We start from the raw sequence: 27,735 nt of genomic DNA, 5'->3' as shown, positions 1-27,735 counted from the left end.
TTTTTAAGATTTTATTTATTTATTTGACAGACAGAGATCACAAGTAGGCAGAGAGGCAGGCAAAGAGAGAGGAAGGGAAGCAGGCTCCCTGCTGAGCAGAGAACCCGATGTGGGGCTCGATCCCAGGACCCTGGTATTATGACTCTAGCGGAAGGCAGAGGCTTAACCCACTGAGCCACCCAGGAGCCCCTGAATGTTACATTCTTAAGTGCTGAGGTGTTGTACTCCTTTAACAACTATTTTCTGGCAGACAACTAAGTTTCTTTTGGGTCAGTTTGATCCTTTCCAATTTTATGTTTAATTTCTTTTAGGGCAGACCTGGAGTAGCTTTACTGTAGGGCTAACTTAGCACCACTTCTAAGGTATGACCCTGCTACATTTCTCCAAATGCTTGGTATATTTAATGAAATTAATATATATTATTTTCCACTCTGGTTAGTGGAAGCTCAACTAGTTCCCAGCCCTGTATGACCTCTGAGAATAACTGGACTTCTTCCTATGCAGGGGCTGGCTACTATACAGACAGGCTCAATGGTATCCTTGTCCAGATTTCATTTACTTTTTCTCTAGGCAGCAACCAACTCTTAGGTGTTCTGCCTCAGTAGTTTTACCAGTCTCAGTCTCAGGTTGGATTCCCTCTGGTTACCAGTCTTCAAGATGGCTCACAGTGATCCCTGCCTCCTGGTTTTTGTGACTTTATATAGTCCTCTACCATATTATATTAAGGTTGGTCTGACCAAGAGAATATGGCAGAAGTAATGGCATATTGCTTCTGAAACTAGGCCATAAAAGATACTGTGGCTTCTTCTTTTCTCTCTCTCTTTCTCTGATTATCTACTCTAGGGAAAGGCAGCTGCCATGTTGTGATAACACTCCCAAAAGAGCTTTTTCTAATTCTAGACTTAATCCTTTTCAGTCTTTCTAATCATGTTACCCTTCTACCTGAAACATACAGTAGTGCTTTGTAATATTCAAAATAAAGGAAAACTCCTTAGCAGAGCACAGTACCCCTTACAACTTTCCTCCAGCACTCTTTTTTTTTTTAATTTTTTTTAAGATTTTATTTATTTGACAGAGAGGGAAGACAAGCAAGGGGAGTAGAAGAGAGAGAAGCAGGCCTCCTGCTGAGCATGGAGCCCAACGTGGGGCTTGATCCCAGGACCCTGAGATCATGACCTGAGCCAAAGTAAATGCTTCACGACTGAGTCGCCTATGCGCCCCTTCTCCAGCACTCTTACCCGGCTTCAGCTCTTCCCCCTTTCCCCAGTCTGTGTTCTGACCATAGCCAAATATTTTGTGGTGTTCATGGACATTTGCATACTGTTCCCCTCTTCTCATCACCTAGCTAATTCCTGCTCTTCACTTTAAAGGCCTCCTCCTCCAGGAAGCCTGTTGGTACCCCTTCTTCATGCTCTTCTAGACTATGTTAGGTGCCCTGCCCAGGGCTCCCTTGACCCCCTGTTCTCAGACCCTTATTCTATCAAAGGTGCCTATTTAATTGTTAACCCTTCTCTCCCCAGTACCTCTAACATCAAGGACTAGAGTTGTTCTAGTTTACCGTTACGTCTCTTTCTGACGCACAAGGGATGCTCACTCAGTATTTTTTGAGTAGTCAGTGACGAGAACAGTTTAGAGTAAGCAGTGACTGCATATTCTGTTACTCAGTTGATTTTTAACTCTATAGATTTAATATAGCGATTAAATGAATAATATTATAGCAACTTTTGGCTAACTAAAATAATTTAATTTAATGAATTTATCTCACTTTGCAGTGACTTTGGGAGAAATTAGGTAATATTTTACTATTCCATTAAAGTAGCCTATTTTAAATTGCATTCTCGAAACCTTAAGCTTATATTGGAGCATATATATGATTACTGTAAAACGAACTTTCTTTTTCTAAACAGTTAAGTCATTCAGTTGTTCTGGGCCTGTGAAGTTTACCATAGAGTGGCATTTGAAGCATTATACCTGCCAAAATGAATATTCTAAGCTGGAGGTAAGTAAAATGCAAATTTTTGTGTATATAAAACTGTGAAGGGGGGGGCTCCTGCATTGGGCTCCCTGCTCAGCAGGAAACCTGCTTCTCCCTCTCTTCCTCCCCCTGCTTGTGTTCCCTATCGTGCTGTGTCTCTTTCTGTCAAATAAATAAAATCTTAAAAAAAAAAAAGCTATGAAGGAAAAATTATGAGTATAAAGATTTATTAGCTCATCAGGTGAGGAGGCCAGAAATATAGATTTTAGTTTTGAAAGTGCCACAGATTTATTTTTGGACTTGGGCAAGACATGCTCTAATTGTATCATAGTTATATGCTTTCTGAGGAGGAAACATCTTTTCATTGCCTTTTGTCTTATGAAAAATGTTAATAAATATTTAACCAGACATGTAATAACCATTAATAAAGGGGTTGTGGGTCCCATACAAATAAAAATCAATGTAGTTTAAGGAAGTAATGTAAAATTTTTAATTCATCCAAAAAATTAGTTGTAGGGCACCTAGAACTTTAGGGGGGCTGAGTAACTTTAGTGAGTAGAAGCAGGGAGGTGAGAAGAGAAAAGGAGACCCCCAGGGAAGGGAGGGGGAGCATGTGAGAGGAGGATGTCCACTGGGCTCCTGTGTTCTTCAGCGAGGTGTTTCTTTTGACAGTGCTGATGGTTGCTTATAGCTACTTCCTTGTGAGCTCCTACCTTAAATGATGCATAGTTCCTTACTTTTATTTCTGTTATCTTTTCATTTGGGATGAAAGCTACCATTTTCCTCAAATAGTGCCTTTGTGACTTTATCCCCAAATATTTTACCCCTTCATACTAAATACTTCAGTATGTGTTTCCTAAGAACAAAGATATTCACTTAGATTACAGAATACAGTGATAAAAATAAAGGAAATTTAACATTGATACAAAACTATTATCTAATAGATCTTTTTTTTTTTTTTTAAGATTTTATTTATTTATTTGTCAGAGAGAGAACATGAGAACAAGCAGGGGGAGTGCCAGGCAGAGGAAGAAGCAGGCTCCCTGCCGAGCATGAAGCAAAATACAGGACTTGATCCCAGGACTCTGGGATCATGACCTGAGCTGAAGGTAGACACTTAACCGACTGAGCCACTCAGAATTCCCTAATAAACAGATCTTATTACAATTTTGGCAGTGTCCCCTAAACATCCTTTTTAGCAGTTTTTTGTTGTTTTCCTCGTATAAGTTCCAGTCCAAGATCACACTGCCATTGCTGCAGCTTTTTTTTTTTTTTTTTTTTTCATTTTTCCTGACATTGATATATTTGGGGTGTACAAACCATTTATTTTTATAAAATATCCTTTGGTTCCAATATTTCTGATATTTTCTCATGATTAGTTTAGATTAGATTAGTACTGGCTTGTCCCATTTTTGGTAATGCTAACTTTGATCAGTTGGTTAAGGAAGTTTCTACCAGGTTTCTCCACTATAAAGTTACTACTTTTCTCTTTGTTGTTAACAATAATTTGTGAAGAAATACTTTTGTATTTGTATGTGAATATCCTGGGTTTTTTTTTTTTTAAAGATTTTATTTATTTATTTGTCAGAGAGAGAAAGTACAGGCAGGCAGAGAGGCAGGCAGAGGCAGAGGGAGAAGCAGGGTCCCTGCAGAGCAAGGAGCCCAATGTGGGACTCGATCCCAGGATGCTGGGATCATGACCTGAGCCGAGGGCAGCCATTTAACCGACTGAGCCACCCAGGCATCCCGAATATCCTGATTTTTCATCAATCCTTGTTTTAATATCCTTTGATTCTGGCCTGATCAATCAGTTATTGCTCTGATGATTGCTGAATGGTGATTTTTCTAATTCCATATTTTCTTTTGCTTTGTTAACATTCTGCCATCAGGATGAGCTCTCTCTTTTCCTTTTATTTTACCTGTCAGTCATTTAACTGAGCAATCATCAGCATGGACTCATTGATTTTTGCTTTGTTACATGGGTTATAATATATTATGATTTTAAATTTATTTTGCTCAAATTGTTTCCTATATGGCCAGTAGAAGCCAACTTAACCTTTTCTTGATGACTGGAAGCTGCCATTAGGAGCCTGGTTTTATTCATCTGTCTTTTTTTTTAAAGATTTATTTATTTATTTGACAGGTAGAGATTACAAGTAGGCTGAGAGGAAGGCAGAGAGAGAGGAGGAAGCAGGCTCCCTGCTGAGCAGAGAACCCGATGCGGGGCTCGATCCCAGGCCCTGGGATCATGACCTGAGCCGAAGGCAGAGGCTTTAACCCACTGAGCCACCCAGGCGCCCCTATTCATCTGTCTTTGATTTAACCTTCCTTGTAGTAGTTAAATGCTGGTTTTCCTTCTTTCAAAAATCTTTTATACATGGGATCAAATGAAAGTAGCCTCAGGTCAAAGTATTTTTTACTTCTTCATATACCATTTCCTGTGGTAATACCTTAGTCACTTTTCTTCCTCTAAGATTATGCTAATATTATGTGTTACTGATCTGAGTGCCTTGGAATGGCTAACATGTTATGATTACCTTGTCATACTTAAAATTATATCCAAAACATTTTTCTTTTTAGTATTCTGTATGTTTTCAAGTGCTCCAAACTGAATAAATCTTTGCTATCATTTAGATACTAAGTTTTACTTATCTTCTTGAATAAGAAGTATAGAAATAAATTATAACATAGAATTTTACCTTGGGTAGGAGGAGCTATCACAGAAACAGGATCCTAGTGTTGATGAAGACTTTTGTGGCCATTATTTCAAGAACATTGAATGTTGGACAACAAAATATGAAAACTTAGACTGCAACAGTGACTTGCAGGTGTTTCCCTCACTGACTGTGAGTATCTGTCTTGCCATGTCAAAGTAGAATATACTTTACTCCCAGTGAATACAAGTATTAACTTAAATTCTATTTTATCAATATTTTGATAAACAAAGGTGCTTCTTTTGTTAACTTTAGGTGTTAACAAGTAAGATCCTGGCACCATTATTCCATTTCATTGTACCCTTTACAGAAACACCCTTGAAAAAGAACCCTTTTGTCATTTTTTCCTGGTCTGCTGTCAGTTCCTCCATCATTCTCTCTCTCTCTCTCTCTACTCCAGTGAGACCTTTGCCCCCATCATTCCATCAGAACACCTAGTCACGCTTTCCAGTGCTAAAGCTCTGTCAGCTTCCTTGGCTTATCAGCAACCAACCTACTTGAACACTCTCCTCACTTACTTCCTCACAGCCTGGAAGATTTGATTCTGAAATGTTAACAGCAGTCATCCATGGGTTGTGAGGCTATGGGTCATTGTAACTTACATTTTTACTCTGTAAATTCTGAAATGAAAAATTGAAAGCAAGTCTTCAGTGAAAATAATAAAGGTGTTTTTAAGATTTGTGATAATAAAAACAAAGTTTTAATTTTATTTAATTAAATTTATTTTACTTAAAATAAATTTATTTATTTTATAAAAATAACTTAATTAAATTTATTTTATTACAAATAAAAACATAAAGTGTGCATAGCAGAGGTGTATGGCTTGATGAATTTTCAGAACCTGAGCACATCAGTATAGACCCCTATCAAGTATAGAATATTTTAGCCCCTAAACCTCCCCCGCAATATCTTCTCCACCAAAGGTAACCACTACCCTGATTTAAACAGTAATTTTTCAAAAGCAGGATTTTTTTTTACTCATGTTTGGGCTATAAACTTTTTTACTTTTAATTTTTTCTGGTTCTTTACTTTTTTCAAAGCAATTTTTCTTAATTGTTAAAGCAGTTTTCCCCATAGAAATGCAGCAATATAAAATGGAATTGTTTTATTCTTTTTTTCCAGAATAAGGAACTAATTATAAATACCAGAAATGTTTCAAACCAGGAAAGATCAACAGTGAGTCATTTTATTTGTCTTAAATCAAATGTTTACAAGTTCTGGTAAGCCTGAAAAGAATCTGTGATGGATAGATACTTGGAGAGCAATATACAGTAGGGTGATTAGAAGTAGGGGGAGAAAAAGAAGCATTATTTCAAATAGTGTATTTTTTTATGTGTATCTGTATGAATTTTGTATTTACTTATTTCTGACTTTGTTTAAAAATTCCTTTGAAGTTGTAATTTAAGGTTAACTTCTTTGCTACCTTTCTTTCAAATGCCTAACATAACAGTGGGCTGGTCCTGATCACCATTAGGGATGTAAAGAAATAGAAACCATGAATGTAGCTCCAGGGGAAAGAGTATTTGGTATTTGGAGGAATTCCTAAAAGTCAAAAGACCAAGAGGTGAAGAGGCTTGGAAGCAGTTGAGTGTAAGGACTGAAGGTGGCTTTGGGAGGGCTAAACATTTGCTTTGATGCCATGCCTCTGAGTTTCTCAGTGATCTTAAAGAGTGGTTTCAGAGTGGAAATATGTTCCACTCTGCAGTGACTGGGACAGAACTCTGCTCTGCACAGACTCTGTTGCAGGTGGAGGAGTAGGAAGTGAAAGGGAAGGATAGGGAATATTCTGGAAGGATGAATGTGAAGTTTGATCCAGTTATGTGGGACATTGCAGCATTCCTAGGCATTACAGGGGGCAATTTCATTTCCTGGCAGGACGGCTAGTAACATAGATGTTAGGGAATTTAAGTACTTGAACCTATGTACTGAATCTGTACAGCCTTTCTAACAATGTTACCTGACTTCTTACTCCCCTGGTTCAGTTTAAAAACAGCCACATTTAACAACTGAATGCTTGATATTAGAATGAAATATGGGAAGTGTAATATTAGAAAAAATATTTGAATGGTATTAATAAGTAAAACCTAGAATGATAGCTTTCGGAGGAGATCCTTTAAAAATATTAAAAGGGGAAAACCTGAACAGTAGGAAAAGATTTTTTCTTCCTCCATTGCTTTGGGTCTGAGAGGGGCAGGTATAGGGGCAACCCTTCCACAGTCTGCTATCCTTCCACTGTCTACCATTTCTTTCTGTTGTTTTAAAACAGTAAAAAGTAACCCAACTGAATTACTAAAAGTTTGTTTTAAAATGTGGTGGACAGTTGCTTAACTGTAGCTTATATAGCAATTTTTTTAAAATAACATAAAGGATTTTTCCCCCCCGTTTCAGGATGTTGTAGCGAGAACACAGAGAGATGGGTTTCATATCTTTATTGTTTCTATCAAAACGGAAAAAACAGACGCAAGATGGAATTTGAATGGTATAGTTAAACTGCATGCATTTTTGCTGTCTGCTTTTACTGTATTCTATATTTTTGTTGTTGGCCCAAATCTACATTTTTTTGTTAAAAATGTCGCTCAAGGGATGCGTGGGTGTCTCAGTGGGTTAAGCCTCTTCTTTCAGCTCAGGTTATGGTCTCAGGGTCCTGGGATCGAGCCCTGCATTGGGCTCTCTGCTCAGCAGGGAGCCTGCTTCTCCCACTGCCTTCCCCCCTCCCCCGCTTGTGCTTTTTCTGTCTTTGTCTCTGTCTCTCTCTCAAATGAATAAATAAAATTTTTTAAAAAATTATTTCTGTTAATAACAAATAATCTGTTTATTTTAAAACTTTAAAACTCTATGCTTATCTTAACTGTAATATTTTTTAATGAATTGGAAATTTAAAATTAGGGTAAACTTTTAAAATTTCAAACCATAGTGGGATATAAAATTGTTCATCCTTACAGATTTAAAAAAGAATTTTCTAATATAGAAATGGGTAGGCAACATTTTAGTTGTATTTAAGATAGATTATACTGTCTCGTGAAAATGGCTATCATCAGAGGTTTAAAATTTTTATTTTAAAGCATCTTTCCATAGCTTAGGAGTAGAAGGAACTTATCTGGCAATTGTGGCTTCCGTGGGTCTGTGTGGTCCCTGCCCACCCCTGTCCCCCAAGGTAGGCCCTCTGTGTCTCATTAAGCTGTATGGTTCCTCTTTTAGTACCCAATGCAAGAGTGGGCTTACAAAAGGCAAATTTTTTCTTAGAAGATTTTATTAATCCATTTGACAGAAAGAGATCACAAGTAGGCAGAGAGGGGGAAGCAGGCTCCTTGCTGAGCAGAGCCCGATGCAGGGCGCGATCCCAGGACCCTGAGATCATGACCTGAGCCAAAGGCAGAGGCTTAACCTACTGAGCCACCCAGGTGCCCCACAAAAGGCAATTTTTAAGAGAATGAATGCTTTCAGAGATCTTAGAATTGCTTCGGCTGTCATTTTCTATGAAATTATTTTTAAGATTTTATTTATTTGTCAGAGAGAGAGAGAGAGCGCAAGTACAAGCAAGAGGAGAGGCAGGTAGCAGGGAGCTGAGCAGGGAGTCCTATGTGGGACTTATCCTAGGACCCTGGGATCATGACCTGAGCTGAAGGTAGATGCTTAACCAGCTGAACCACTCAGGCATCCCTTGGCTGTCATTTTCTAGAGTGTCTGCTGGACCAGTAGTACTCAACAGCATGCGAAGGTCCTGGGCATTTGCAAATTGCTCAAGTTCATCCACTAGGAGCACAGAGGTGAAGATAGTCTTTGTCTTTAAGAATTGCACAGTCCTGTGGGGAGGCAGAAAGTACTGAGCGGACATAGGCATTGCTTCAGAGGAGGCAGAGAACTGGTGTACGACAGGGGAAGCCGGTGGAAGTGGCTGCTCTGGAAGAATGGGAAGTTGGGCCTTTCCTAGAGATGACATAAGGGGCCAGAGAAGAGAGCCAGGGACATTGGGGCCACTCTGCACCTAGACTGTGTGTTCTCTCACTTTCCTAGGTATTGTGTCTCTTCCCCTGATACCAGCAGGCAGTTTGAAGACCCCACCAGTTAGTAACTGGAGCAGTTACTGAGACAGTTTGGTTCTGTGTTTGGCACCCCGCTTATTATTGTTGTCTTGTACAACAACCCCAACCAGATGCTTCAGTCTGGTACTTTATCCCAAGTTACATTAAGGAAGATGAAGTCCTCAGTGAGGTCAGTGACTTAGCATGGGGCCGGTCAAAGGCCAGTACTGCTCTGCTGTCTGCCTAAGATCAGACTTGGCCCAGTTTGATACCAGCATGTATACAAGTAAAGGTATCTTGATGAGCTGACATGCCAGTGACTAGTAATTATCTGGCATTTTTTGTGTGCTAAGTAAAAATTCAGCATTTGTTCGCTCAGTTTGTGCTCCTAGAGCCTTCTGGGAAATGAGCTTACATTTAAAATGTAAGATGTGTGCGTCATTTAATTCTTTATTTTCTTTATCCCCATCTTCACCAGTTTCTCTTTCTATGATTGGGCCTCATGGATATATTTCAGCATCAGATTGGCCTCTGATGATTGTGAGTATTTCTTATCATTTTTTCCTTTTTAAAAAATGATTTTTTTAATCCTAATTGGTAATGTTAACAATTTAAAGAGCTCGTGATGGTATCCTTTAGTAGCTAATGCTTTGGCATACACTCTATTTCTGATTCCAGAGTGACAGGAAAATAAAAGATTAGATACCTTGAATGCAGAAGTGTCCATTTTCAAATGATCACAAGCTTTAATTGACTAAATTGCTTTTCTTCCTACAGTTTTACATGGTGATGTGTATCGTTTATATTTTATATGGCGTACTCTGGCTGATGTGGTCTGCCTGTTATTGGAAAGATATATTAAGAATTCAGTTCTGGATCGCAGCTGTTATTTTCCTGGGAATGCTTGAAAAAGCAGTTTTTTATTCTGAATATCAAAACATCAGCAGCACTGGGCTATCAAGTAAGCTGTGACTCTCTTTGTAAATGCAGTACGATCCAGGAAACCCCTCGCATTTGTGAGCAGAACTGTGGGAGGCCTCCTTTGTACAGTGGTTTGGAAACAGTTGCATTAGAGATGAAGAGGACGAGAGCCACGAAGGGAATGTCAGAGTGGGGCTCTGATCTAGGCTAGCGGATGAGCTGTCCTCATTTCCTGTTCCCCTGCTTTCCTTCACTTTCCTCCTGGGGAGAAGAAAACTCCTATTCCAGTGATTGACTTAAAACAGAAAGAGTTCCAGACAGGGGCACTGTAGGTGCTACTAATCCTTTTAACATATTTCTCTGTGTTTTTCCCATATTCTTTCTTCTCCTGTCTCCTCCACAAAAGAAAAGAAGGAAAATTGGACCCCAGGGAGTAAAATCAGTAGTTCGGCAATGGATGGTGCCTGCAGCCATCTAGTGTTCTCTGTCTCCTCACTGTCACAGAAAACCTCATGTGACCACTGGAGGCCCCGCACAGTTGACTTAAGGAGGGCAGGGAGTTGGGCATCTCAGATGTGTGCGTCAGATTTCTAGAAGGTAGCGTGTGAAAAGGCCAGAGAAATAAAGGTACAGTTGCATCACCGAAACTTTGGAAAGGGAAGTAGCTCGAAATGGTTGAAAGCTCTCAGGAATGTGCTTCTGAGTGATCCATTAAAATAATCTTTGTACTGACTTTCATAGGGTGTGGTTATGTCTGCTATTTACTTTTGTAATACTCCAGAAAAAAAAGAAGAGTGAGTTGGAGTATAGATAAAATGGATTTGGCATAATGTTGACAGTTATTGAAGCGGAGTATTGGGTACAGAGGAGTTGATTATACTGCTTTCTTTATATTGGGGAACATTTATAATGTCCCAAAATGAAAGGATGTGTACAAGAGAAGAAAGAAGGGACAAATATCCAGGGAGGTATATTAGAGGTCTTATTATACCATGAAAAGTTTTAGTGCTGTTTGTGCACACGCGCACGCGCGCGCGTGTGTGTTTGCGTGTGTGTGTGTTTGCTCTGAACCAAACTAGGAGGGGTGAGGCTGCTGCTCATGGTTGGCGGGGAGAGCATTCTTGAATGTTTAGTAAGGCAGTTGAGCTTCTTTGCTTTTAGTGGTTGTCATCTCTTGTCTAGGGAAGGTAAAGTGTGGCCTTGTCTAGGAAAGGTACAGTGAGGAGCGGTAGCCTAAGATACATGAAGGGATGAGAGGCCACTTGCCGTCCTCAGGGACTTGAAGCTCTCTTTCTGAGATGATACAAGGCCTTGGAAGAGAAATCACAGGCTGCTGTCGGTGTCTTTGAGGAGCCCTATGAAAAGGAGAGGTGCCAGAAGACCGCAGGACTCCTGCTGTTTCTCCTCTTCCCAAGTGGGAAGGAAGCCTGTAACCCAGGCTGTCTTGCTTAGCACTGATCCTGGAAGGATAGACTTTGGAAAAAGCGCTGCAGGGACAGGAAACGGTGATTGTTGGACCCAACACAGGGACCTTAAGGATAGGTCATGTCGCATTGACTTGCTTTGTGCTGCTACACTTAGTATAGCTGGACTTCTTCAAAGTATTTGACCACTGTGATTTCTTGTGGACAGGGTGGAGAAATGTGAGCTGAAAACTGGCTGTGTGACCATGTGTAAAGGGTTCGTGCACGTAACTACCCGCCAGCATTTTGTCAGTGTAGAGCCGTGTTGTCCAGTATGGTAGCTATAGACCACATCTGGGTGTTTGAAATTAAAACAGCAGGGGCGCCTGGGTGGCTCAGTGGGTTAAGCCGCTGCCTTCGGCTCAGGTCATGATCTCAGGGTCCTGGGATCGAGTCCCGCATCAGGCTCTCTTCTCAGCAGGGAGTCTGCTTCCCTCTCTCTCTCTCTCTCTCTCTCTGCCTGCCTCTCCATCTACTTGTGATTTCTCTCTGTCAAATAAATAAATAAAAACTTAAAAAAAAAAAAACAGCAGCTCACTTCCTCAGTTGTCCTAGCTGCATTTCAGATTCTCAGAGCCACACGTGGCCAGTGATTACTTTATTGGACAGCGTAGATGTAGAACATTGCCATCATTCCAGAAACTCCTGTTGGACAGCACTGGTCTGGAGCAATGGTTCTCATCCCCAGGTGCACGTAAGCATCACTGAAGAATTTAAGACAATACTTAGGGCCAGAGGCTGTGGTTGGCCTAGGCCTATGAATTGGTTCTGTTGAGAGGCTTCCCATGTGATTGTAGTATGCACATCCAGGTTGGAGAACCACTGGGTTAGAAGGAGGTTTTGAATAATGTCTGCCTCATAGGTTTTAGACCTCGTTGCTGGTTTCTCCTTATGATCCACTTAATGTTCCTTGCAGACCTATGCATATGCAGAGAATACATGCTAAAATTCCGTGGACAGTGTGATGTTGGCAGAGTTGTTAATACTGGGGGTATAGATAATAATTTTAGATGGACCCTTCTCACCTGAAAGTATTTGAAGGATCAAAGAGTTTTGGTATCCTAATGGAAAGGTGAAACTTAATAGGCAAGATCTTGATCTTGGGGTTGAAGTACAAATCACAGAAGAACCAATGGGCAACTTTTAAAGGACTTAAAGGGTGAAGCTGATGAAGAGTAAACTCAGCACGGGCGATTATAGGATGGTTGCCTCCCACTAGCTCCTACAACCTTGGTAACAGCAGGAGGACTAGCAGTGAAGACTTGGAGGTTCCTGTTTGGCAGGTCTAGCTGTACCAGGAAGGTTGTATAATCGCTTTTCTCCAAGGGGGAAATAGTCCAGACTAAGCGGCTCATGAAGGAATTTGAAAACACACCACCCTTAACCATTTGTCATCCTAGATCTTTTCACATTCCACATGCTGTCTTGGAGGGCTCAGCCGTTGTTTTCCTCCTGAAGTTTAATCTCCTGGCCCGATGTCTGTCCTGAGTTGCAGACCTAGTAGCTGGTCACCTGCTAACTCTTCTGAATGCCTTACAGACTTCTCAGTCTCTCTATGGCAGAAAAGGAACGCACCTTTTCTGCCCTTGTCCTTGACTCACTGTAGTCCAAACCTAGACTGGCTGAGCCAGTCAATCTTGGCGCCATTTTCTTCCACCCTCTTCCTTTCCCTCTAGTTCCACATCTGTCTGCAAAGCATTTGATAAGGTCTCTTGTGATTCTTTGTGGATAAGTTGGAGAATTGTGAGCTGAAAACAAAAATAAGTAGGTAGATTTACTACTGGTTTCTGAATGTCTGTCTTGTTTTTTCTGTCTTTCCTGCCAGCACTGTGCTCTTACCATCTCTTACCTAGATTTCTGGAATAGCCTCCTTAGCATTTTCCTTGTCTGTCACCCAGTTCCTTTCCAAGCCATTAAGTAGAGCAATCTTGATAAAACAAAGTGGTCAGTTTTATTCCAAGAGTCAGCAGACTTCCTTTGCAAAGGCCATATAGTAAATATTTTTGACTTTATGGGCCATCAGTCTCTGTTTCAACTAGTCAGCTGCCATTGTAGCACAAAAACAGCCACAGTCAACATGTAAACAAGTGGGCACGGCTATGTCCCAATAAAACTTTATTTACAAAGGCAGATGTAGGGCCAGATTTGGCCTATGGGCTATAGTTTACCAATTCCTTTTTTACACCCTTGTTAATTGTTATGACTTCTCACTGCTCTTAGCATAAAATCCAGACTCATAACATGGCCTGAAAACCCTGTGTGATTATCCCTGCCTCTCTGACCATCTTTTTTCTTGATGTCCCTCATTGCACTATGCTGCAGACATCTTGAACTTTGAATTCTTGCAGTATGTTTTACTTTTCCTCTTTTCTCCTCCGTGCCTTTTCATGTACCTTTAATTTTGCTTTCCCCTTTATTTCCCCCAAATAGTTAATTTTTACTAGGCCTTGAAATCCTGACTTAGATATTACTTCTTCTGAGAACCCACTTGTACCCTCCTCAGGTGTGGATTAGGTTGGCTTCTTCACAGTCCTGGGAGATACTGTGTTGCCTGTAGCACTCATCACGCTGAGTTGTCTTGTTGTGTCTGTTTACTTGTCCTACCCAGAATATAATCTCATGAGGGCAGTGATCATGGTGTCTCTTTTCCTATTATAGTCACACAGTAGGAGCATGAGTGAATAAATGATGAAGGCAACTTGGAGAAAAGAAAGCACTAGAGGACCTTATGGTTTTCAAATATACACAGGACAGAAAGAGTGATGTAGTTCTTCATAGCCTCACAGGAAGAACAAGAACAGAGGGAAATTGAGGGAGACAGTTTTTAGATTGTTGTATGCAAGCGGTGCCTGATAGTGCTGGCAAATACGGGGTCAGTGAATTCTCCAGGAGTAGCAAATTCCCCTCCACTGAGGCTTTCAAACATCAGATGGATTAGTTGACCTTTAAAGCAAATATGGCCAGTTCATCTGGGGTCCGAATGTAGGTATACACAGTACATATTTAGAATTTTGGTGGCAGGCCTCTAGATTTATACAGAATGAATTCTTTTCTTTCCTCTCCACAGCCCAAGGTTTATTGATATTTGCGGAGTTGATATCTGCAGTTAAAAGGACATTGGCTCGCCTCCTCGTGATCATTGTGAGTCTGGGCTACGGCATTGTGAAGTAAGTACTGGCATGTTGGAAAGATACCGAGCTTCCAGTCTTGTGACTCCTGCCATCTACATTATGAGTCTGTGAAACTGGACACATCTCAGTATCATTCTACAAACCCCGTAGGGAAACACCTGCAAGAACGTGTTTTTAAGGGATTTCCATGTACGTCACCACTTTACACTGTCCTCAGATAAAGATCTGGAATTTGAATTTCAGTAGCCTTTTTTTTTTTTTAAGATTTTATTTATTTATTTATTTGACAGAAAGAGAAAGATCACAAGTAGTCAGAGAGACAGGCAGAGAGAGAGGGGGAAGCAGGCTCCCTGCAGAGCAGAGAGCCCGATGTGGGGCTAGATCCTAGGACCCTGAGATCGTGACCTGAGCCGAAGGCAGAGGCTTAACCTACTGAGCCACCCAGGCGCCCCTCCAGTGGCTTTTTATAGTTAGATGAATAAGTCATCACCTTTAAGGATAGGAAAATTTTAAATGATTCTTAAAGTTCAAACCATTTTCTCTTTCCTAGCCACATAGTTATGCTTTTTTTGGAGCATGGAGCTCCGTGCATGGAGCCCCACGTGGGGCTTGAACTCACGACCTCGAGATCAAGACCTGAGCTGAGATCAAGAGTCAGAGGCTAAGCCGCCCAGTCACCCCAAATTATGCTTTTGCAATTGTATTTGAGTATTGTAAGGGAGAGAGGACTAAACAGGTCAGCAGATTTCAGACTAAAACCTGGCCATCCAGGCAGGACCCTGCTTCTTCCAGACCCTCTTGGGCCCCATCTTTTCTCTCCCATGCCCATGAGTCACTGGGAGTGACCATGGAAGAGCTTGTCCTCTTTATCCTCGCTGCCCTTTTGTTTGGACCGTTCTCCTTCTTTAAAACTCTCCAATTCCCAGAAGCTCAAGCTTTCAAATTGGAGCACCTGCTTTATCTTCCTACTGCAGTTGCCTTTCAAGTTCCAGATTTCTGTCCTCATCCCTTAACTCTCCGAGTACTTGGTTCTCTCTGTTTCTCAGCGCTTCCCTGTGTGCCAGAATTCCCTGTGATTTCGTATCCGTGTGGGTGCTCCTGTGAGTAACCCGATCTCACCTCCCCACCTCAGCTGCTCTCACCTGTCCCCTCACCTCAATTATGATTCCCACTCCACTTTCTAGACTTTATTATTATATTTAACTGTACCCTCTTTATCATTGCAAATGTTAAGCCTCTTTTCAGCTGTCATCTTCTCTGTTTCCCATTTACTTTTCCTATCAGATCAGGTCACTTCATTCTTTGATCCTAGTGTGGCTTCTGGCCTGTTGATCCTTGCCATCCTTCATCGATCCTATAGGGTGCTGAATGCCCACGTACACCCAAAGCCCTCTGCCTTTCTCCTTGTTGGCCTCCCTTGAGCCTCAGGCTCATACCCAAGCAGCAGAATCTGCCTGACCACAGTGTGGGCTCATTTTCCTTCTTTGTAACCCAGAACTCTTAAGTGTGCCCTTAGTGCCCCTGGCAGTTTCTAGATCCTCTTGCCAGTTGGCAGTCCCTTTCCCACTCTACAGAAGACTGTTTTACCCCTTCTCTCCCCTCTAGCCTCGGACTCCCTACCCATGTCCATCTTACCTGATCTTGGTTCTTTACTCCCCAAGGAAATGGAAGCCATCAGAAGGGAGTTCAGTGCATTCCTGCCACCAAATCTGTGCCGTCCCCCCATATCTGAACCATGTATAGCGTTTTCCTCCTCTTGAAAGGCAGTGGTTAAGTCCTGCCCCTGCCCTTGTGTCTGGATCCTGTCACCTCTCATGTGTCCAGTGGCTGCTCCAGCAGCCGGCTGTGTTTCCTCCGGGGTCATCCGTTTTCTTGAGGTGCATCACTGCCATCAGCATGTTGTTATTTTGGTCATCTTCCGAAGCAAACCTCCCCCATCCCAGCTGGCCCTTTCCTCTGCTTCCCCTTCATTTCTTTTTTTTTTTTTTTTTTTAAGATTTTGTTTATTTATTTGACAGAGAGAGATCACAAGTAGGCAGAGAAGCAGGCAGAGAGATGGGGGGAAGCAGACTCCCCGCTGAGCAGAGAGCCTGATGTGGGGTTGGATCCCAGGACCCTGGGACCATGACCTGAGCCGAAAGCAGAGGCTTTAACCCACTTAGCCACCCAGGCGCCCTCCCCCTTCATTTCTATTCATCCCTGTGCAGCATCGTTTCTCAAATGCATTGTCTGTACTTGCCACTTCAACTCATTTTCTTCTGAATATACCCTAATGAGGTTTTTGCCTCCACTCCTCCATCGAGACTGCTCGATGTCAGTCACCTGGACCTCTGTTGCCAAACCACATGGCCTTGCTTAGCCTTTGTGCAAGGGCCCTGTGGCAGTTTGAGTCTTGGAGCCCTGGCTCCTCCTCCACAGCTTCTCTGCCAGACTCTGTCTTCCTGAACTCCAGCACTGAAGTGCTCCAGGCTCAGGCCCCAGACCTCTGTTCCAGCGACTCACGTCCCTGGGGCACGCTCATCCAGTTTCTTGGCTCTAATGTCAGGGCACACCCAGAGTGAGCCCACCCCTCCTTTCTACAGCCACCACCCTGGTTCCAAACACCATCATCTCTCCCTAGATGACTCGAGTACTCTCCTAACTGGTTTCCCTGCATCTGCCCCAGTCTCCGGTCAGTCTTCTTAGACACAGCATCCGCTGAGATGATCCTTTTTAAACATAACAAAGATCTCATTACTTTTGCACCCATCTTGCTAAATAAACCCAATTCCCTTGTGTGGTTTCTTAGATGGCTGACTTCACCTCCTGCCATTCTCCCTTTTTGAACACTGCCCTGTCCTGTTGGTTTTATTGCTGTTGCTGTTCCTTAAACACAACAGACACTTCCACCACGGTGCAATAAAGGCCTCTGCCTGTAAGTGTCTTCCCCGGATCCTGGGCATGATTTGCTTCCTCACTCTTGCCTCTGCTCACCGTCCTCTCCCAAGGAGGCTAGCGCTGTCGGGATTCGCAATAGGGTACACACCCTCCTCGGTCACTCGGACCCTCACCCCTTTTACAGCACTGCGTGATGCATATATCAGGATTTGTTGTCTCTTCCCCCCACTTCAGTGTGACTTCTGCGGAGTTGGAGCTTTGCCTGTCTTGTGTCCTGCTGCTTAAGGCCCCATTGTAGTTCCTGGCACATAGTAGGCCCTTCATAAATATGCACTGAATGCACACACATAAACTTGTGAGCTTGAGATTGATGTAGTTAGGAAGATTTTGGCCAGGAAACCTTTCCATTGGGTATTTATTGAGACTCCTTCTCAAATGCTTTTTGGGGTCTTGGGAGATTTGTTTGTTTTTGACCTTAATACGGTGTACAGAACACAGAGTCCTCGTGTAGAATCTTATACAACCCACAGTTCTAGTTATGAACTTTAGAGCACTCATGGTTCTCGCAGGTGGAAGGTTCCAGTTAGGGGACTGTAATGAGTCAGAATTTAGGTGAACTAAATCAGATACGGAGTCTTAAATATAAGCTGTGGCTATTAGTTGAATTTTTAGTTGGATTTTGTTTTAAAGTGACTACATTAAGTATTTTTCCAAAATTAGTTTTTTCTTCAAATTACTTTGGCCAGAGGGTTTTTGAGCTGAAATGTTTGTGCTCTCATTTGCAGATTTCATGAAATTTCAGTTCTGTTTTCAAATTGCTCATCACAAAAATCACTGTCTTTGCATCTTCCCAAATCATTGATATTTTTAAAGAAAACCAAAAATGTTATTTTAATTTTTTCAGTGTAAAGAATGGAAGCTACAGTGTGTTAGCCCTCTTGTTTTGGGTTTGAGAGAAGAAAGGGAATAGAATTCAATCTCCTGGGGCGCCTGGGTGGCTCAGTGGTTTAAGCCTCTGCCTTCAGCTCAGGTCATGATCTCAGGGTCCTGGGATCGAGCCCCACATCGGGCTCTCTGCTTAGCAGGGAGCCTGCTTCCCCCCCTCTCTCTGCCTGCCTCTCTGCCTACTTGTGATCTCTCTCTGTCTATCAAATAAATAAATAAAAATTAAAAAAAAAAAAAAAAAAAGAATTCAATCTCCTAATACTCCTGTTCTTTTTCTGCCCAAGTCAGAAAATCGGTGGATTATCTAACAAAACATATACCAGAACAGTTTTTAAGTAATGTTCATGAAAGAATTAAGTTACTGTTTCTGCCAGGGACACTTACAAGTTGGCTCTTAGCCTCCTAGGTTTCCTCAAGCCCCTCTTCCAGACGGTGCAGTGAGTACCTGGTTATGCTAATCCTTTGGCACCTGGGCGGCCTCAGCGTGTTGCTTTCTGGGCATCAGTACAGCTTCTAGGCCTAGAGCAGGAGGCCTGTTTCTCCTAAGCCTGTTTGTGCCCTGTTCCTGGGAAATAGACTTTTTTTTTTTAAAAAACTGAGGAAGCATAGGCTGGATGCAGGGGGCAGACTGATCTGACTAGATGATGACTTCTCTATGTTGGAAATGGGACCAGTTACTATGTTCAGATGCATTTTACTTACTGGTGCTTTTTCTTTTTTTCCTGTTTTCTCTTTCTCATTCCAGGCCCCGTTTAGGAACAGTCATGCACCGGGTGGTCGGACTGGGGATTCTTTACTTTATCTTCGCAGCTATTGAAGGCGTGATGAGAGTTATTGGGGTAAAAACCGCGTAATTCACTTCCATCCCTTTTTGTTATTGCTCTGAAATATGGTTTTACTTTCTATCCCCTGATTTGAACTTTTAAAGATAGGACATTTATGAAAAAGGCCCAATTTGAGTTTTTCTGTTCCCTCTAAGGAATATTTATTTCCCTTTTTAAATACTTCCTGAAAGTCCAGACAGAGCACTTCTTAAAGTCTGACTGATTATGAAGGCACCACTTGATGTCAGCTCAGGAATTGTTTGCATTTCAAAAACGCTCACAGTTATTCTTTATAAAGAACATTTGTCTTTGTCACTATGAAGTCTGAACGCATTCAGTTCTTCCTTAACCCTTGGTCTGAACATGTGGAAGTGAATAGAATTAACTGTACCCATCACACATGCAGACATTACAGCACATCACTCTGAAGTCTTGTTTGGTTATAAGTATTCTCCAGCTCTTGGGGACTCAGTGTGTGGGGATTCAGTGGACTCCCTTCTTGGAAGAACCATGAAAAGTTAGCATCCAGGGGGAAATGACTCGGGCTATGTGGGCTGCAATGCTTTATTCTCTAAGAGGAGGCAGAACATTTATATCTGGGAAAACCCCTAGATTTCTAGCTCTCCGTTTTTCTTAATAGTATGGTTGACAACTGAGTGATTAATCAGCTTATTATATTTTCCTTTATTCAAAGGACCTAGTAATTTTTACCCAAAATGTTTTTTGGACTAGATGTGTAAATCAGATCACTGCACAGAGTGAATGATCTTATGTTTCAGATTAAGTTTACTTCCCATATTTTGATCTTGAAGCAGGGTATTTGTTCAATTTGTTAAAAGCCTCGTTCTCCTTCTTTCTGTTATCTTTGATACATCTGCCTTCTATATTAAATACACCTGTGCTTTCCATCTTTGACTCTTTGAAAGGTACATTTATTTTACTTGTACACAAAAGCTTCGCATTTGTGTATATAATTTACAGGAACTAGTCTGCTAGAAAGAAAAAAGATAAGTATCCCACATACAGATATATATATATGTTGTATTTCTTTAAAATTCTACATAGCCAACATCTTCAGTGTGATTTTTAAGTATGATTTTCTGTTAACTTGTGATCAAAGTGTCTCACCTATGGTTTGTTTTTACCATTCCACACTTCCTTTTCTTTCTTTTTTTCATGTCCCTTCACAGATAGTAGGAAAGATCAGGAGCCCACTTCATTAGTGGCCATGGCTGTAGGATTGGTGTGGAGAGGGGAGAGATTGAAATTGACCTAAGTGGGGCGGGGGACATGACATGTTTTACTTGCCATTTCATAATACAATTTTATATTGTGATTGAATAGGTAGATGTTGCTGCCAAAACAAAAATTTCCATATGCTTAGACACAAATTTTACTAGAAATAAAACTTTTATGTGGTTTTTTTCTTTTTCATATAATTTCTATGATACAGTGAAATGTTTACATTCAGGTTTTTCCTCCATTTTTATCTTTCAGGGTTCTAACCATTTAGCTGTTATTTTTGGTGACATTATTTTGGCAGTTATTGACTCCATTTTTGTATGGTTCATATCCTTTACCATGTCCTAAAGTAGTTTGCTGTATCATTAAAATCAGGTTACTTTCAGTTTGTATTTATAATAATAGAAAGAAATGTAAGTATACATTATTTTTAACCTCAGTATAGGAATTTAGTTAAAGGTGAAAAGCTATCATTCCCCCCAAAAAGAATATCTTTTATTTTTTCTGTTAGTTCAGCAAACTTAAGTACTCACTGTGTGCCCTGTGCTGAGGAGGCAGAGAAGAAAAAGCTATTGTCCCTTTGTTTAAGGAATTCACATTCTGGGAGGGAAGACAAACATATAACTCAGAGCAATATAGCAATAGTAATTGCCATTTTAAAGAGGTGCTATGCAAACAAGAGGAAAGAGAAAGTAATTGTAGTGCAAAAACCAGGGAAGACTTCACAGAGGTGGTGACATTAAATTGTGACCAAGAGAACAGATTGGGTTAACTGGGAAAAGAATTGGGGGAAAGGCATCCTGGGAAGAATAGAGGGGAACAAATAGTTGGAAGCATGAAAATATGGGGGCAGTGATAGAAAGTCCCACAGTAGCTTACCTATAACTGGATGTATGTGGGAGAGCCATGGAAGGCGAGGCCGGAAGGGAAAGATAGAATGACGAGCTCAAGAGTCTCATGTTCTTTCTGTCGGGAGAAAGGAAAGGAAATCAGAGCTGCCCAGGTGAGCAGCATGGTGAAATCTGTGTTAGAAAGAACTCAAGAATGACATTTAAAAATGACCTGGAAGGGGCACCTGGCAGGCTCAGTTGGAAGAGTGTGCAACTCTTTTTTTTTTTTTAAGATTTTATTTATTTGACAGAGAGAGCTAGTGCACAGGCAGGGGGAGGAGCAGAGGGAGAAACAGGCTCCCCATTAGGCAGGGAGCCTGATGCAGGACTTGATGCCAGGACCCTAGGATCATGACCTGAGCCAAAGGCAGATATTTAACCAACTTAGCCACCCTGGTGCCCCAAGAACATGTAACTCTGGATCTCAGGGTTGTAAGTCCGTACCCGACATTGGATATAGAAGTAATTTAAAATCTTATATAAATAAAAATGTAAAAATGACCTGGAAAAGGAGATCCTAGAGTCTAGAGATAGAAGTCTGATAAAGAGTCATTTGCAGTAGTCCAAAAAAGAGATGGTGAGGGTTAAAAATAAGACAGAGGGAATGGAAAAAAGACTCCAGATGATAAACTTAGTAGAAATGGGTGGGAAAAGAAGGGAGAGAGCTCCAGAGAGGTCTTGCTGTCTCAGTGGGTGGCTGGGGACAGTGTTGCCATCCCCAAGGTAATGAACTTAGGGAAGGGACCATAATGGATGAAATGTGAGCCGCCTAAGGCATTAGTGTTAAGCAGAGAGTTGGAAATCCCTGTCTGGGTTTGTAAGAGGAATTGGAACTGGTGATGAATATTGGAGGTCATCTTCATGTGAAAGAAGGTTGCAGCCCATGGAAGTGACCCAAGAACACATAGACTAGTGAGAGAGGAGAGGACCAGGATGGTGCCCAGTGGGGGTAGAAACATGCATGGAAGAAACACCTGCGTAGAGGGAGGTAGAAGAACCTAGAAATTGTTCTGAGGAGAAGCTTTGGTAAAGAGGGGTGGTCAGCAGTGGCCAGTACTACAGAGAGATGAACTGCCAAGGTATACGTGGCTTTGGTCATTCCGGAGGTCACAATGGGACAGCAAGAGAGCAGCCTCAGTGATGTTGGTGAGGCAGACACCATGTTACTGCAGGAGAAGTTTTAGACGCAAAGTAACCTTGAGGACCCTCCTCACTGCTTCAGTGACTCCAGTGGAGTCTGTTCAACTTCGAGGCAGGGCCCTCTAATTCGCATTTGAGGAAATGGGAGGAACTCTATAGAAACTGTGACCTGGTCAGAGCAGAATGCAGTGTTACGCATATCCCGGAACATTATTTTTATCTCTTTCTTCTGCATTTACATCCTCTTTGAAACTCTTTTCTATGGATAGATTTTATTTTTACCAAGTTTTTTGTTTGTTTCCATTGTCTTTGATACTTGTCTTTTTGCTTTTAATATTAACTGTTCTTTTGTTTCCTTGTAATTTCTTTCCATTTTCTCATCTTTACCTCTTGTAGGAAGGCCAGAGGGCTTGAGTTTGCCTGTGTTCCTCCTCTGCAAGGAAGCCCTCCTTTCTGGAGGCATGCTAACATACATGGCCTTTTTGAGTCCCCTGTGGTGATTTCTTCCAAACCCAGTGTGTCTGCTCTTTAAACTCCTGTTTGTGAATTTTTAGTATGCTTCCAAGTTAAGAACAAAAGAAAAAAGCCTTTTAATTTACCATCCCTACTCTCTAAAGCAGTGGTTGGTTCTTAGCCTTGTTTGGGTACTGGGACCAAAGATGCCTTTGAAAGTGAATGAAAGCTGGGGAGCCTCTTTTCACAAGATTAGAAACACACACCCACAAAAGTTTTGCCTGCAGTGGGGCATTTAAAAATGTTCACAAAATTATATCTATGGATTCCCTGCTGTCTGAGGAGTATGTAGTTAAGAAATCATACCAGATTTAAAGAGTTGTTTCTGACCAAACTTGCTTAAAAATCTGTTCTACTTTTGTTCAGAGCTACTAGTTTAGAATCCATGTTTGATGAAAAAAATTATACTTAAATACATCCTTTCCAAGAATGATACTAAGCTTACAGTAGTGTAATTTTTATATTTTTCACATGAAAACACATTTAAAGACATTGAGCTATTAAAAAAGGTGAACTATATTGCTCAGTTCTGCCCATAACTGTGCTCTGGCCATGAGAGCTAATCCCCAGGGGCCGTGGTTCCTGTTCTGCCGCAGCCGCATCACTCGTTAGGGATACTTGGCTGACCCGAGGAGAAGGGGCAGGTAGAATGAACTTACGTGCCAACAGGGTGGGCAAAATCGTGGAAGATGAACCTAGCTGATAGTTTCAGCATTGCCAGCTCCAGATCTTCACTTCCTCCCTTCTATCATTGTGCATTTAGAAAGTGAGTTTAAGATAATCTGCTTAATCTGGAATTGTCTCCAAAAGTATATGTTTGGAACCTTTAAGAAGTTAGCGAGTATGTTTTTCAGTCAACTAACTGAGCTATAGACCTGGCATTTAAAAAAATCTGTATTATCTTTTTTCCTGGTATTACTGATACGTTTTTCAAAGATTTGTTCTTAACCATCCACAAGGTAGTTCACTGGGAAAAAATAGTAATGCAGCTTGGCAGGAACTTCCAAAGACAAGCAGCTCTAAAGGCCCAGTTCCATCGAGATTTGAATGAGGGTAATTTATCACCTTTATGGACAGTGTTAACTTTGGACTGTTCCAACACATAATGCACCAAATTGGAATGGGGAGATAAGAGAAACAAGGAAAAAATTTAGTTTGCTTAATGATCCATATTTTTTTTTAATATTTTTTTTTATTTTTTTTATTATTTATTTATTTGAGAGAGAGAGAGTGAGAGAGAGAGAGCATGAGAGGGGAGAAGGTCAGAGGGAGAAGGTCAGAAGCAGACTCCCCATGGAGCTGGGAGCCGATGTGGGACTCGATCCTGGGACTCCGGGATCATGACCTGAGCCGAAGGCAGTTGCTTAACCAACTGAGCCACCCAGGCGCCCAATGATCCATATTTTTAATAAAGCAGTTTGAAATAAGAGTCATAAAGAAATGTAGAAATTAAAATTATCTTGGTTAGTGTTTCATGGTGAGATGAAGAAACTTTGTCCATTTCAGCTGGCACCTGATTTTCCCATGTTTGCTTTTAGATGGCTGTTTGACAGAGAGTAGATTTTTTAAATTATTACAAATGGCAAGCAAAAGAAGCAGGTCTATATACAGAACTGAGCGCTTGCGTGACGACTCTGCTTTGCTCGGTGAATCTAACAGCTGTCCTGTAACAGTTCGGTTCTGAAGTAAAACTAGAAATAACCTGAAAAAATCAAAGCCATTGCTTTTCTCATGAAGCCCCCTTCCTCTTTTTTTCCTGCTTATTTTAATTTTGTGCTGTTTTGCTGCAGGCAAGTGACTCTGATCTTGTGCTTCTGGCCAGTCTCCCTCTCTCTCTCCTTGACTCTGGCTTGTGCTGGTGGATATCCTTTTCCTACTGCAACAGCACGTTCCCGTTGCTTCTCACCTCAGGATAACCAGGCCTGTTTGCTTTTGTCACCACTTTCCTTTAAGGGGAGAAATGATTTAAGCTTAACTTAAATTTAATGGTGTCCTGGTAAGGGGAGGTTTAGGCAGGTTTAAATTTGCTTCTGATCTTTTTATTCCTCGGCTTCTCAGAAATGCTTTTGAATTATTCAGTGTGACCATATTTTTAACATAGAAAATTCATTTCAGTCAAGAATTTTGAAAAAAGGTATTTCTCTTGATAATGTTAGATGAATACAGCATATTTACATTTTTATAAATTCTGACAGTAGCCTTAATTGGTTGTATTGTGTTATTTTAGAAATTGATCTTCTTTTGTAACTCACTGGTCATTTAGAAAGACTAAAGAGCAGTTTTGTGAGTACTACCATGAAGTTTCTGATTCATGAAGTATTTGAAATTTAAAACAGGCATAAATACAAAGTTTGCCGCTTCTGTTCTTTTGCTCCACTCTGTTGTTTTTGGCATACGGTTCAGGAACAAACCTGGTAGTGCGCTCCAGAAGAAGCAACTCCCATTTACAAAGAGAGCCCTGGCTTGAATCCCGGCTTCATTGCCAAGGAATCAGTGGAGAAGCCTCTTTTTGACTCTTCATACTTGACAGGGTTGAGCTTTACCTGACCCCAGTGCTCCTGGAAAACAGCCCTGGTTCAGAAAGCCCTCACCCTTTCATGTTCCAGGAAAAGGTTTACTCCAAAGAACTTACAGGAGACATAAGTCTAATAGGACGTACATGAGACTCCCAGATAACCCTTGTTACTAGTGACAAGGCCAGACCTGTTTCCCCACTGACCAATCTGGCCAAACTAAGCAGTCTCCTTCCCTGGACCAGACTAAGCGGTCTCCCTCCCTAGGTCCCTGAGCCTTTGTCCACCACAGCCCTCCTCAGTGGCCCCTCTTGAGAATCTGCACACCTCAGGGAAAGGTACTCCCTGAGCAGCTGGCCAGTCATGCCACCCACTTCCCCACACCTACTTTCCAGTCTTGTTTACCCTCCCTACAAAAACAAAGCCCTATCTGGCCTGACCTGTGGGACTTTTGCAGATCTTAAGAGTTAGAAAATCCTCCCCATGGCGGTAAACCTCCTCTGCCTGTTGCAGTAATCTCTTTCCTGACCCAAGTCCAGATTTGTTTTATTTAACATATTTCATTTTTCAATTTATACAGTGGAATTGATAGAGGACCTCCCTTCTTACTTATGGTCATTCAGAGGATAAAAAGAGAGTAGACTGGAAAGAACAAAATAAGAAACAGAGACAAAGGCACAAGCCTAAGGGCATGTCATAATGTGATCTGTAAGAGTCACTGGCCTAAGGGGAGGGCTGGTTGTTTAGTGTATATACTGCTCTATCCTGTATTTTGGGAGCTGGGCATTGAAGGAGAACATCATAGGGTTTCTTGCCTTTTGTATTCCCCAGAATTTAGTTAGTTCAGACATTGGTAAAATGAAAAGCAAGATTTGTGATAAAATAAGTATTGTGGTCATACAAATATTGGCTAAAGTAATATTTTTTGTGTTTTTACAGGAACTATGTTTACCAGTACTAATTTTAGAAATGTAGTAGGAGATTCTTATTTTGTTTTTAAACTGTTACTATTTAAAATGTCTTTCCTTAACTTTTTGCACATATTTATAAGTTTGGCACAAACTATGAAGACTCTAAGACTAAGAAAGAACACAGTGAAATTTTCTTTATACAGGCACTTTACAAATACTCTGATCTTTGCTGTACTGGGTAAGCTATTTAATTTTCTTATTATAATAAATTATTTCAGTATTATATGTTCCTTCAAAGGTGACTTCTTTGGTGTGTTTCAGCTTCTATAGTGTTTATGGTGTGGACGACCAAGACATTTAGAATTGCAAAATGTCAATCAGTAAGTATAATCTTCCTACTTAAACAGTTTTCATTTTTAATTATACTATTTTGGGAAGTTCTTTATGATGCTCTAGTATATAATTTGTGTTAGGGTTTTGTTTATCTGATTAGTTAAAAGGTTGAAGTAGGCATTCATGTTAATTTGATAAAGAGCTCTTCTTAGTTTTTATTTTCTTAAAAAAAATGTACTGATTTGGAAGATGGACTGGTTAGAAAGATTTCATTCATGTTTGTCATTGTACACTATTTGAATGGGAAGTCTATCTGTGTTTATCAAAAAATTAAACATTTCATGTTTGAACTGTCCTTATAGGATTGGATGGAACGCTGGGTTGATGATGCATTTTGGAGCTTCCTTTTTTCACTTATCCTTATTGTAATAATGTTTTTGTGGAGACCATCAGCAAACAATCAGAGGTACCTAACATAGGAAAATGGAAGTTTGGCAAGCATTTGTTGATCACTGCTCCTGTGTTCAAATAAAAGCCCATTTATAGAAACTGAGGAAGTAGTCCTCGCTTTTAAAGGAGTACACAGTCAAGTAGGGAGACGGACATAATGCAAGACAGTGAAATAAGATTTGTATAAACTAGGAAGTACGGGGGAAGACCGAAGAGGGATGAGGAAGCCTCCTTGAAAGGCAGCATCTTTCTCAAGGAAAGAAGCAGAACCATGAAAAGCTGAGCTGAGAAAAAATGTACATTTTCTGAGGTAGTGGCAGAAAACATGGTATACCTTGGTGGTCATTGAGACATTTGATTATGGTTAATACTGCTTACATTGGAGGGAAGTAAAGCTGAAAAGGAAAAGTGGGGCCAATATCAGAAGGAGCTTGAGTCGTATGTTCAGGTTGTTCCATTGGCTGCATGTGATGGGAAAGCCCATCTGCCCTCGCCTCACTCCTCTTCTCAGGGAAAGGGCTGTGAATTTTCTTGAATGCCCTTCTAGGGAACTAAAAAGTATGTACTGTGTGTGTGTTTCTCCCTCTCTCTCTCTCTTCTTTTTTTAAGAATTTATTTATTTGACAGAGATCACAAGTAGGCAGAGAGGCAGGCAGAGAGAGAGAGAGGAGGAAGCAGGCTCCCTGCTGAGCAGAGAGGGAGTTCTACCCCAGGACTCGGGGATCATGACCTGAACCGAAGGTAGAGGCTTTAACCCACTGAGCCACCCTGGTGCCCCACTCTCCCTCTCTTTTTAAAAGTACATAGTAATTGGGACACCTGGGTGGCACCTGGTTTTGGCTCAGGTCATGATCTCAGGGTCATGAGATCA

The 27,735-nt window shown here is 41.2% G+C and overlaps 1 protein-coding gene across 2 annotated transcripts in view; it reads left to right on the top strand.

The window, feature by feature from the left end:
• The window catches only part of TMEM87B (transmembrane protein 87B), a 52,347-nt gene that overhangs the window by 10,155 nt on the left and 14,457 nt on the right, over positions 1–27,735 (top strand). Inside the window, exons 3-14 of one of the 2 annotated variants that reach the window (XM_044261618.1) lie at positions 1,908–1,999; positions 4,684–4,821; positions 5,812–5,865; positions 7,078–7,168; positions 9,190–9,251; positions 9,489–9,672; positions 14,163–14,262; positions 18,794–18,887; positions 24,448–24,519; positions 26,211–26,319; positions 26,403–26,461; positions 26,777–26,880. In XM_044261618.1, the coding sequence (XP_044117553.1) occupies positions 1,908–1,999; positions 4,684–4,821; positions 5,812–5,865; positions 7,078–7,168; positions 9,190–9,251; positions 9,489–9,672; positions 14,163–14,262; positions 18,794–18,887; positions 24,448–24,519; positions 26,211–26,319; positions 26,403–26,461; positions 26,777–26,880 (1,159 nt within the window). Of the gene's footprint in view, positions 1–1,907; positions 2,000–4,683; positions 4,822–5,811; positions 5,866–7,077; positions 7,169–9,189; positions 9,252–9,488; positions 9,673–14,162; positions 14,263–18,793; positions 18,888–20,369; positions 20,442–24,447; positions 24,520–26,210; positions 26,320–26,402; positions 26,462–26,776; positions 26,881–27,735 lie in introns of both variants that reach the window. The other variant, XM_044261617.1, reaches the window with a different exon arrangement.

This window comes from Neovison vison, chromosome 8 (assembly GCF_020171115.1).
Source record: "Neovison vison isolate M4711 chromosome 8, ASM_NN_V1, whole genome shotgun sequence".
NCBI classification, from domain to species: Eukaryota; Metazoa; Chordata; class Mammalia; order Carnivora; family Mustelidae; genus Neogale; species Neogale vison.
Note: the sequence above shows the minus strand (reverse complement) of the source record. Positions and strands in the feature narration are given on the sequence as shown.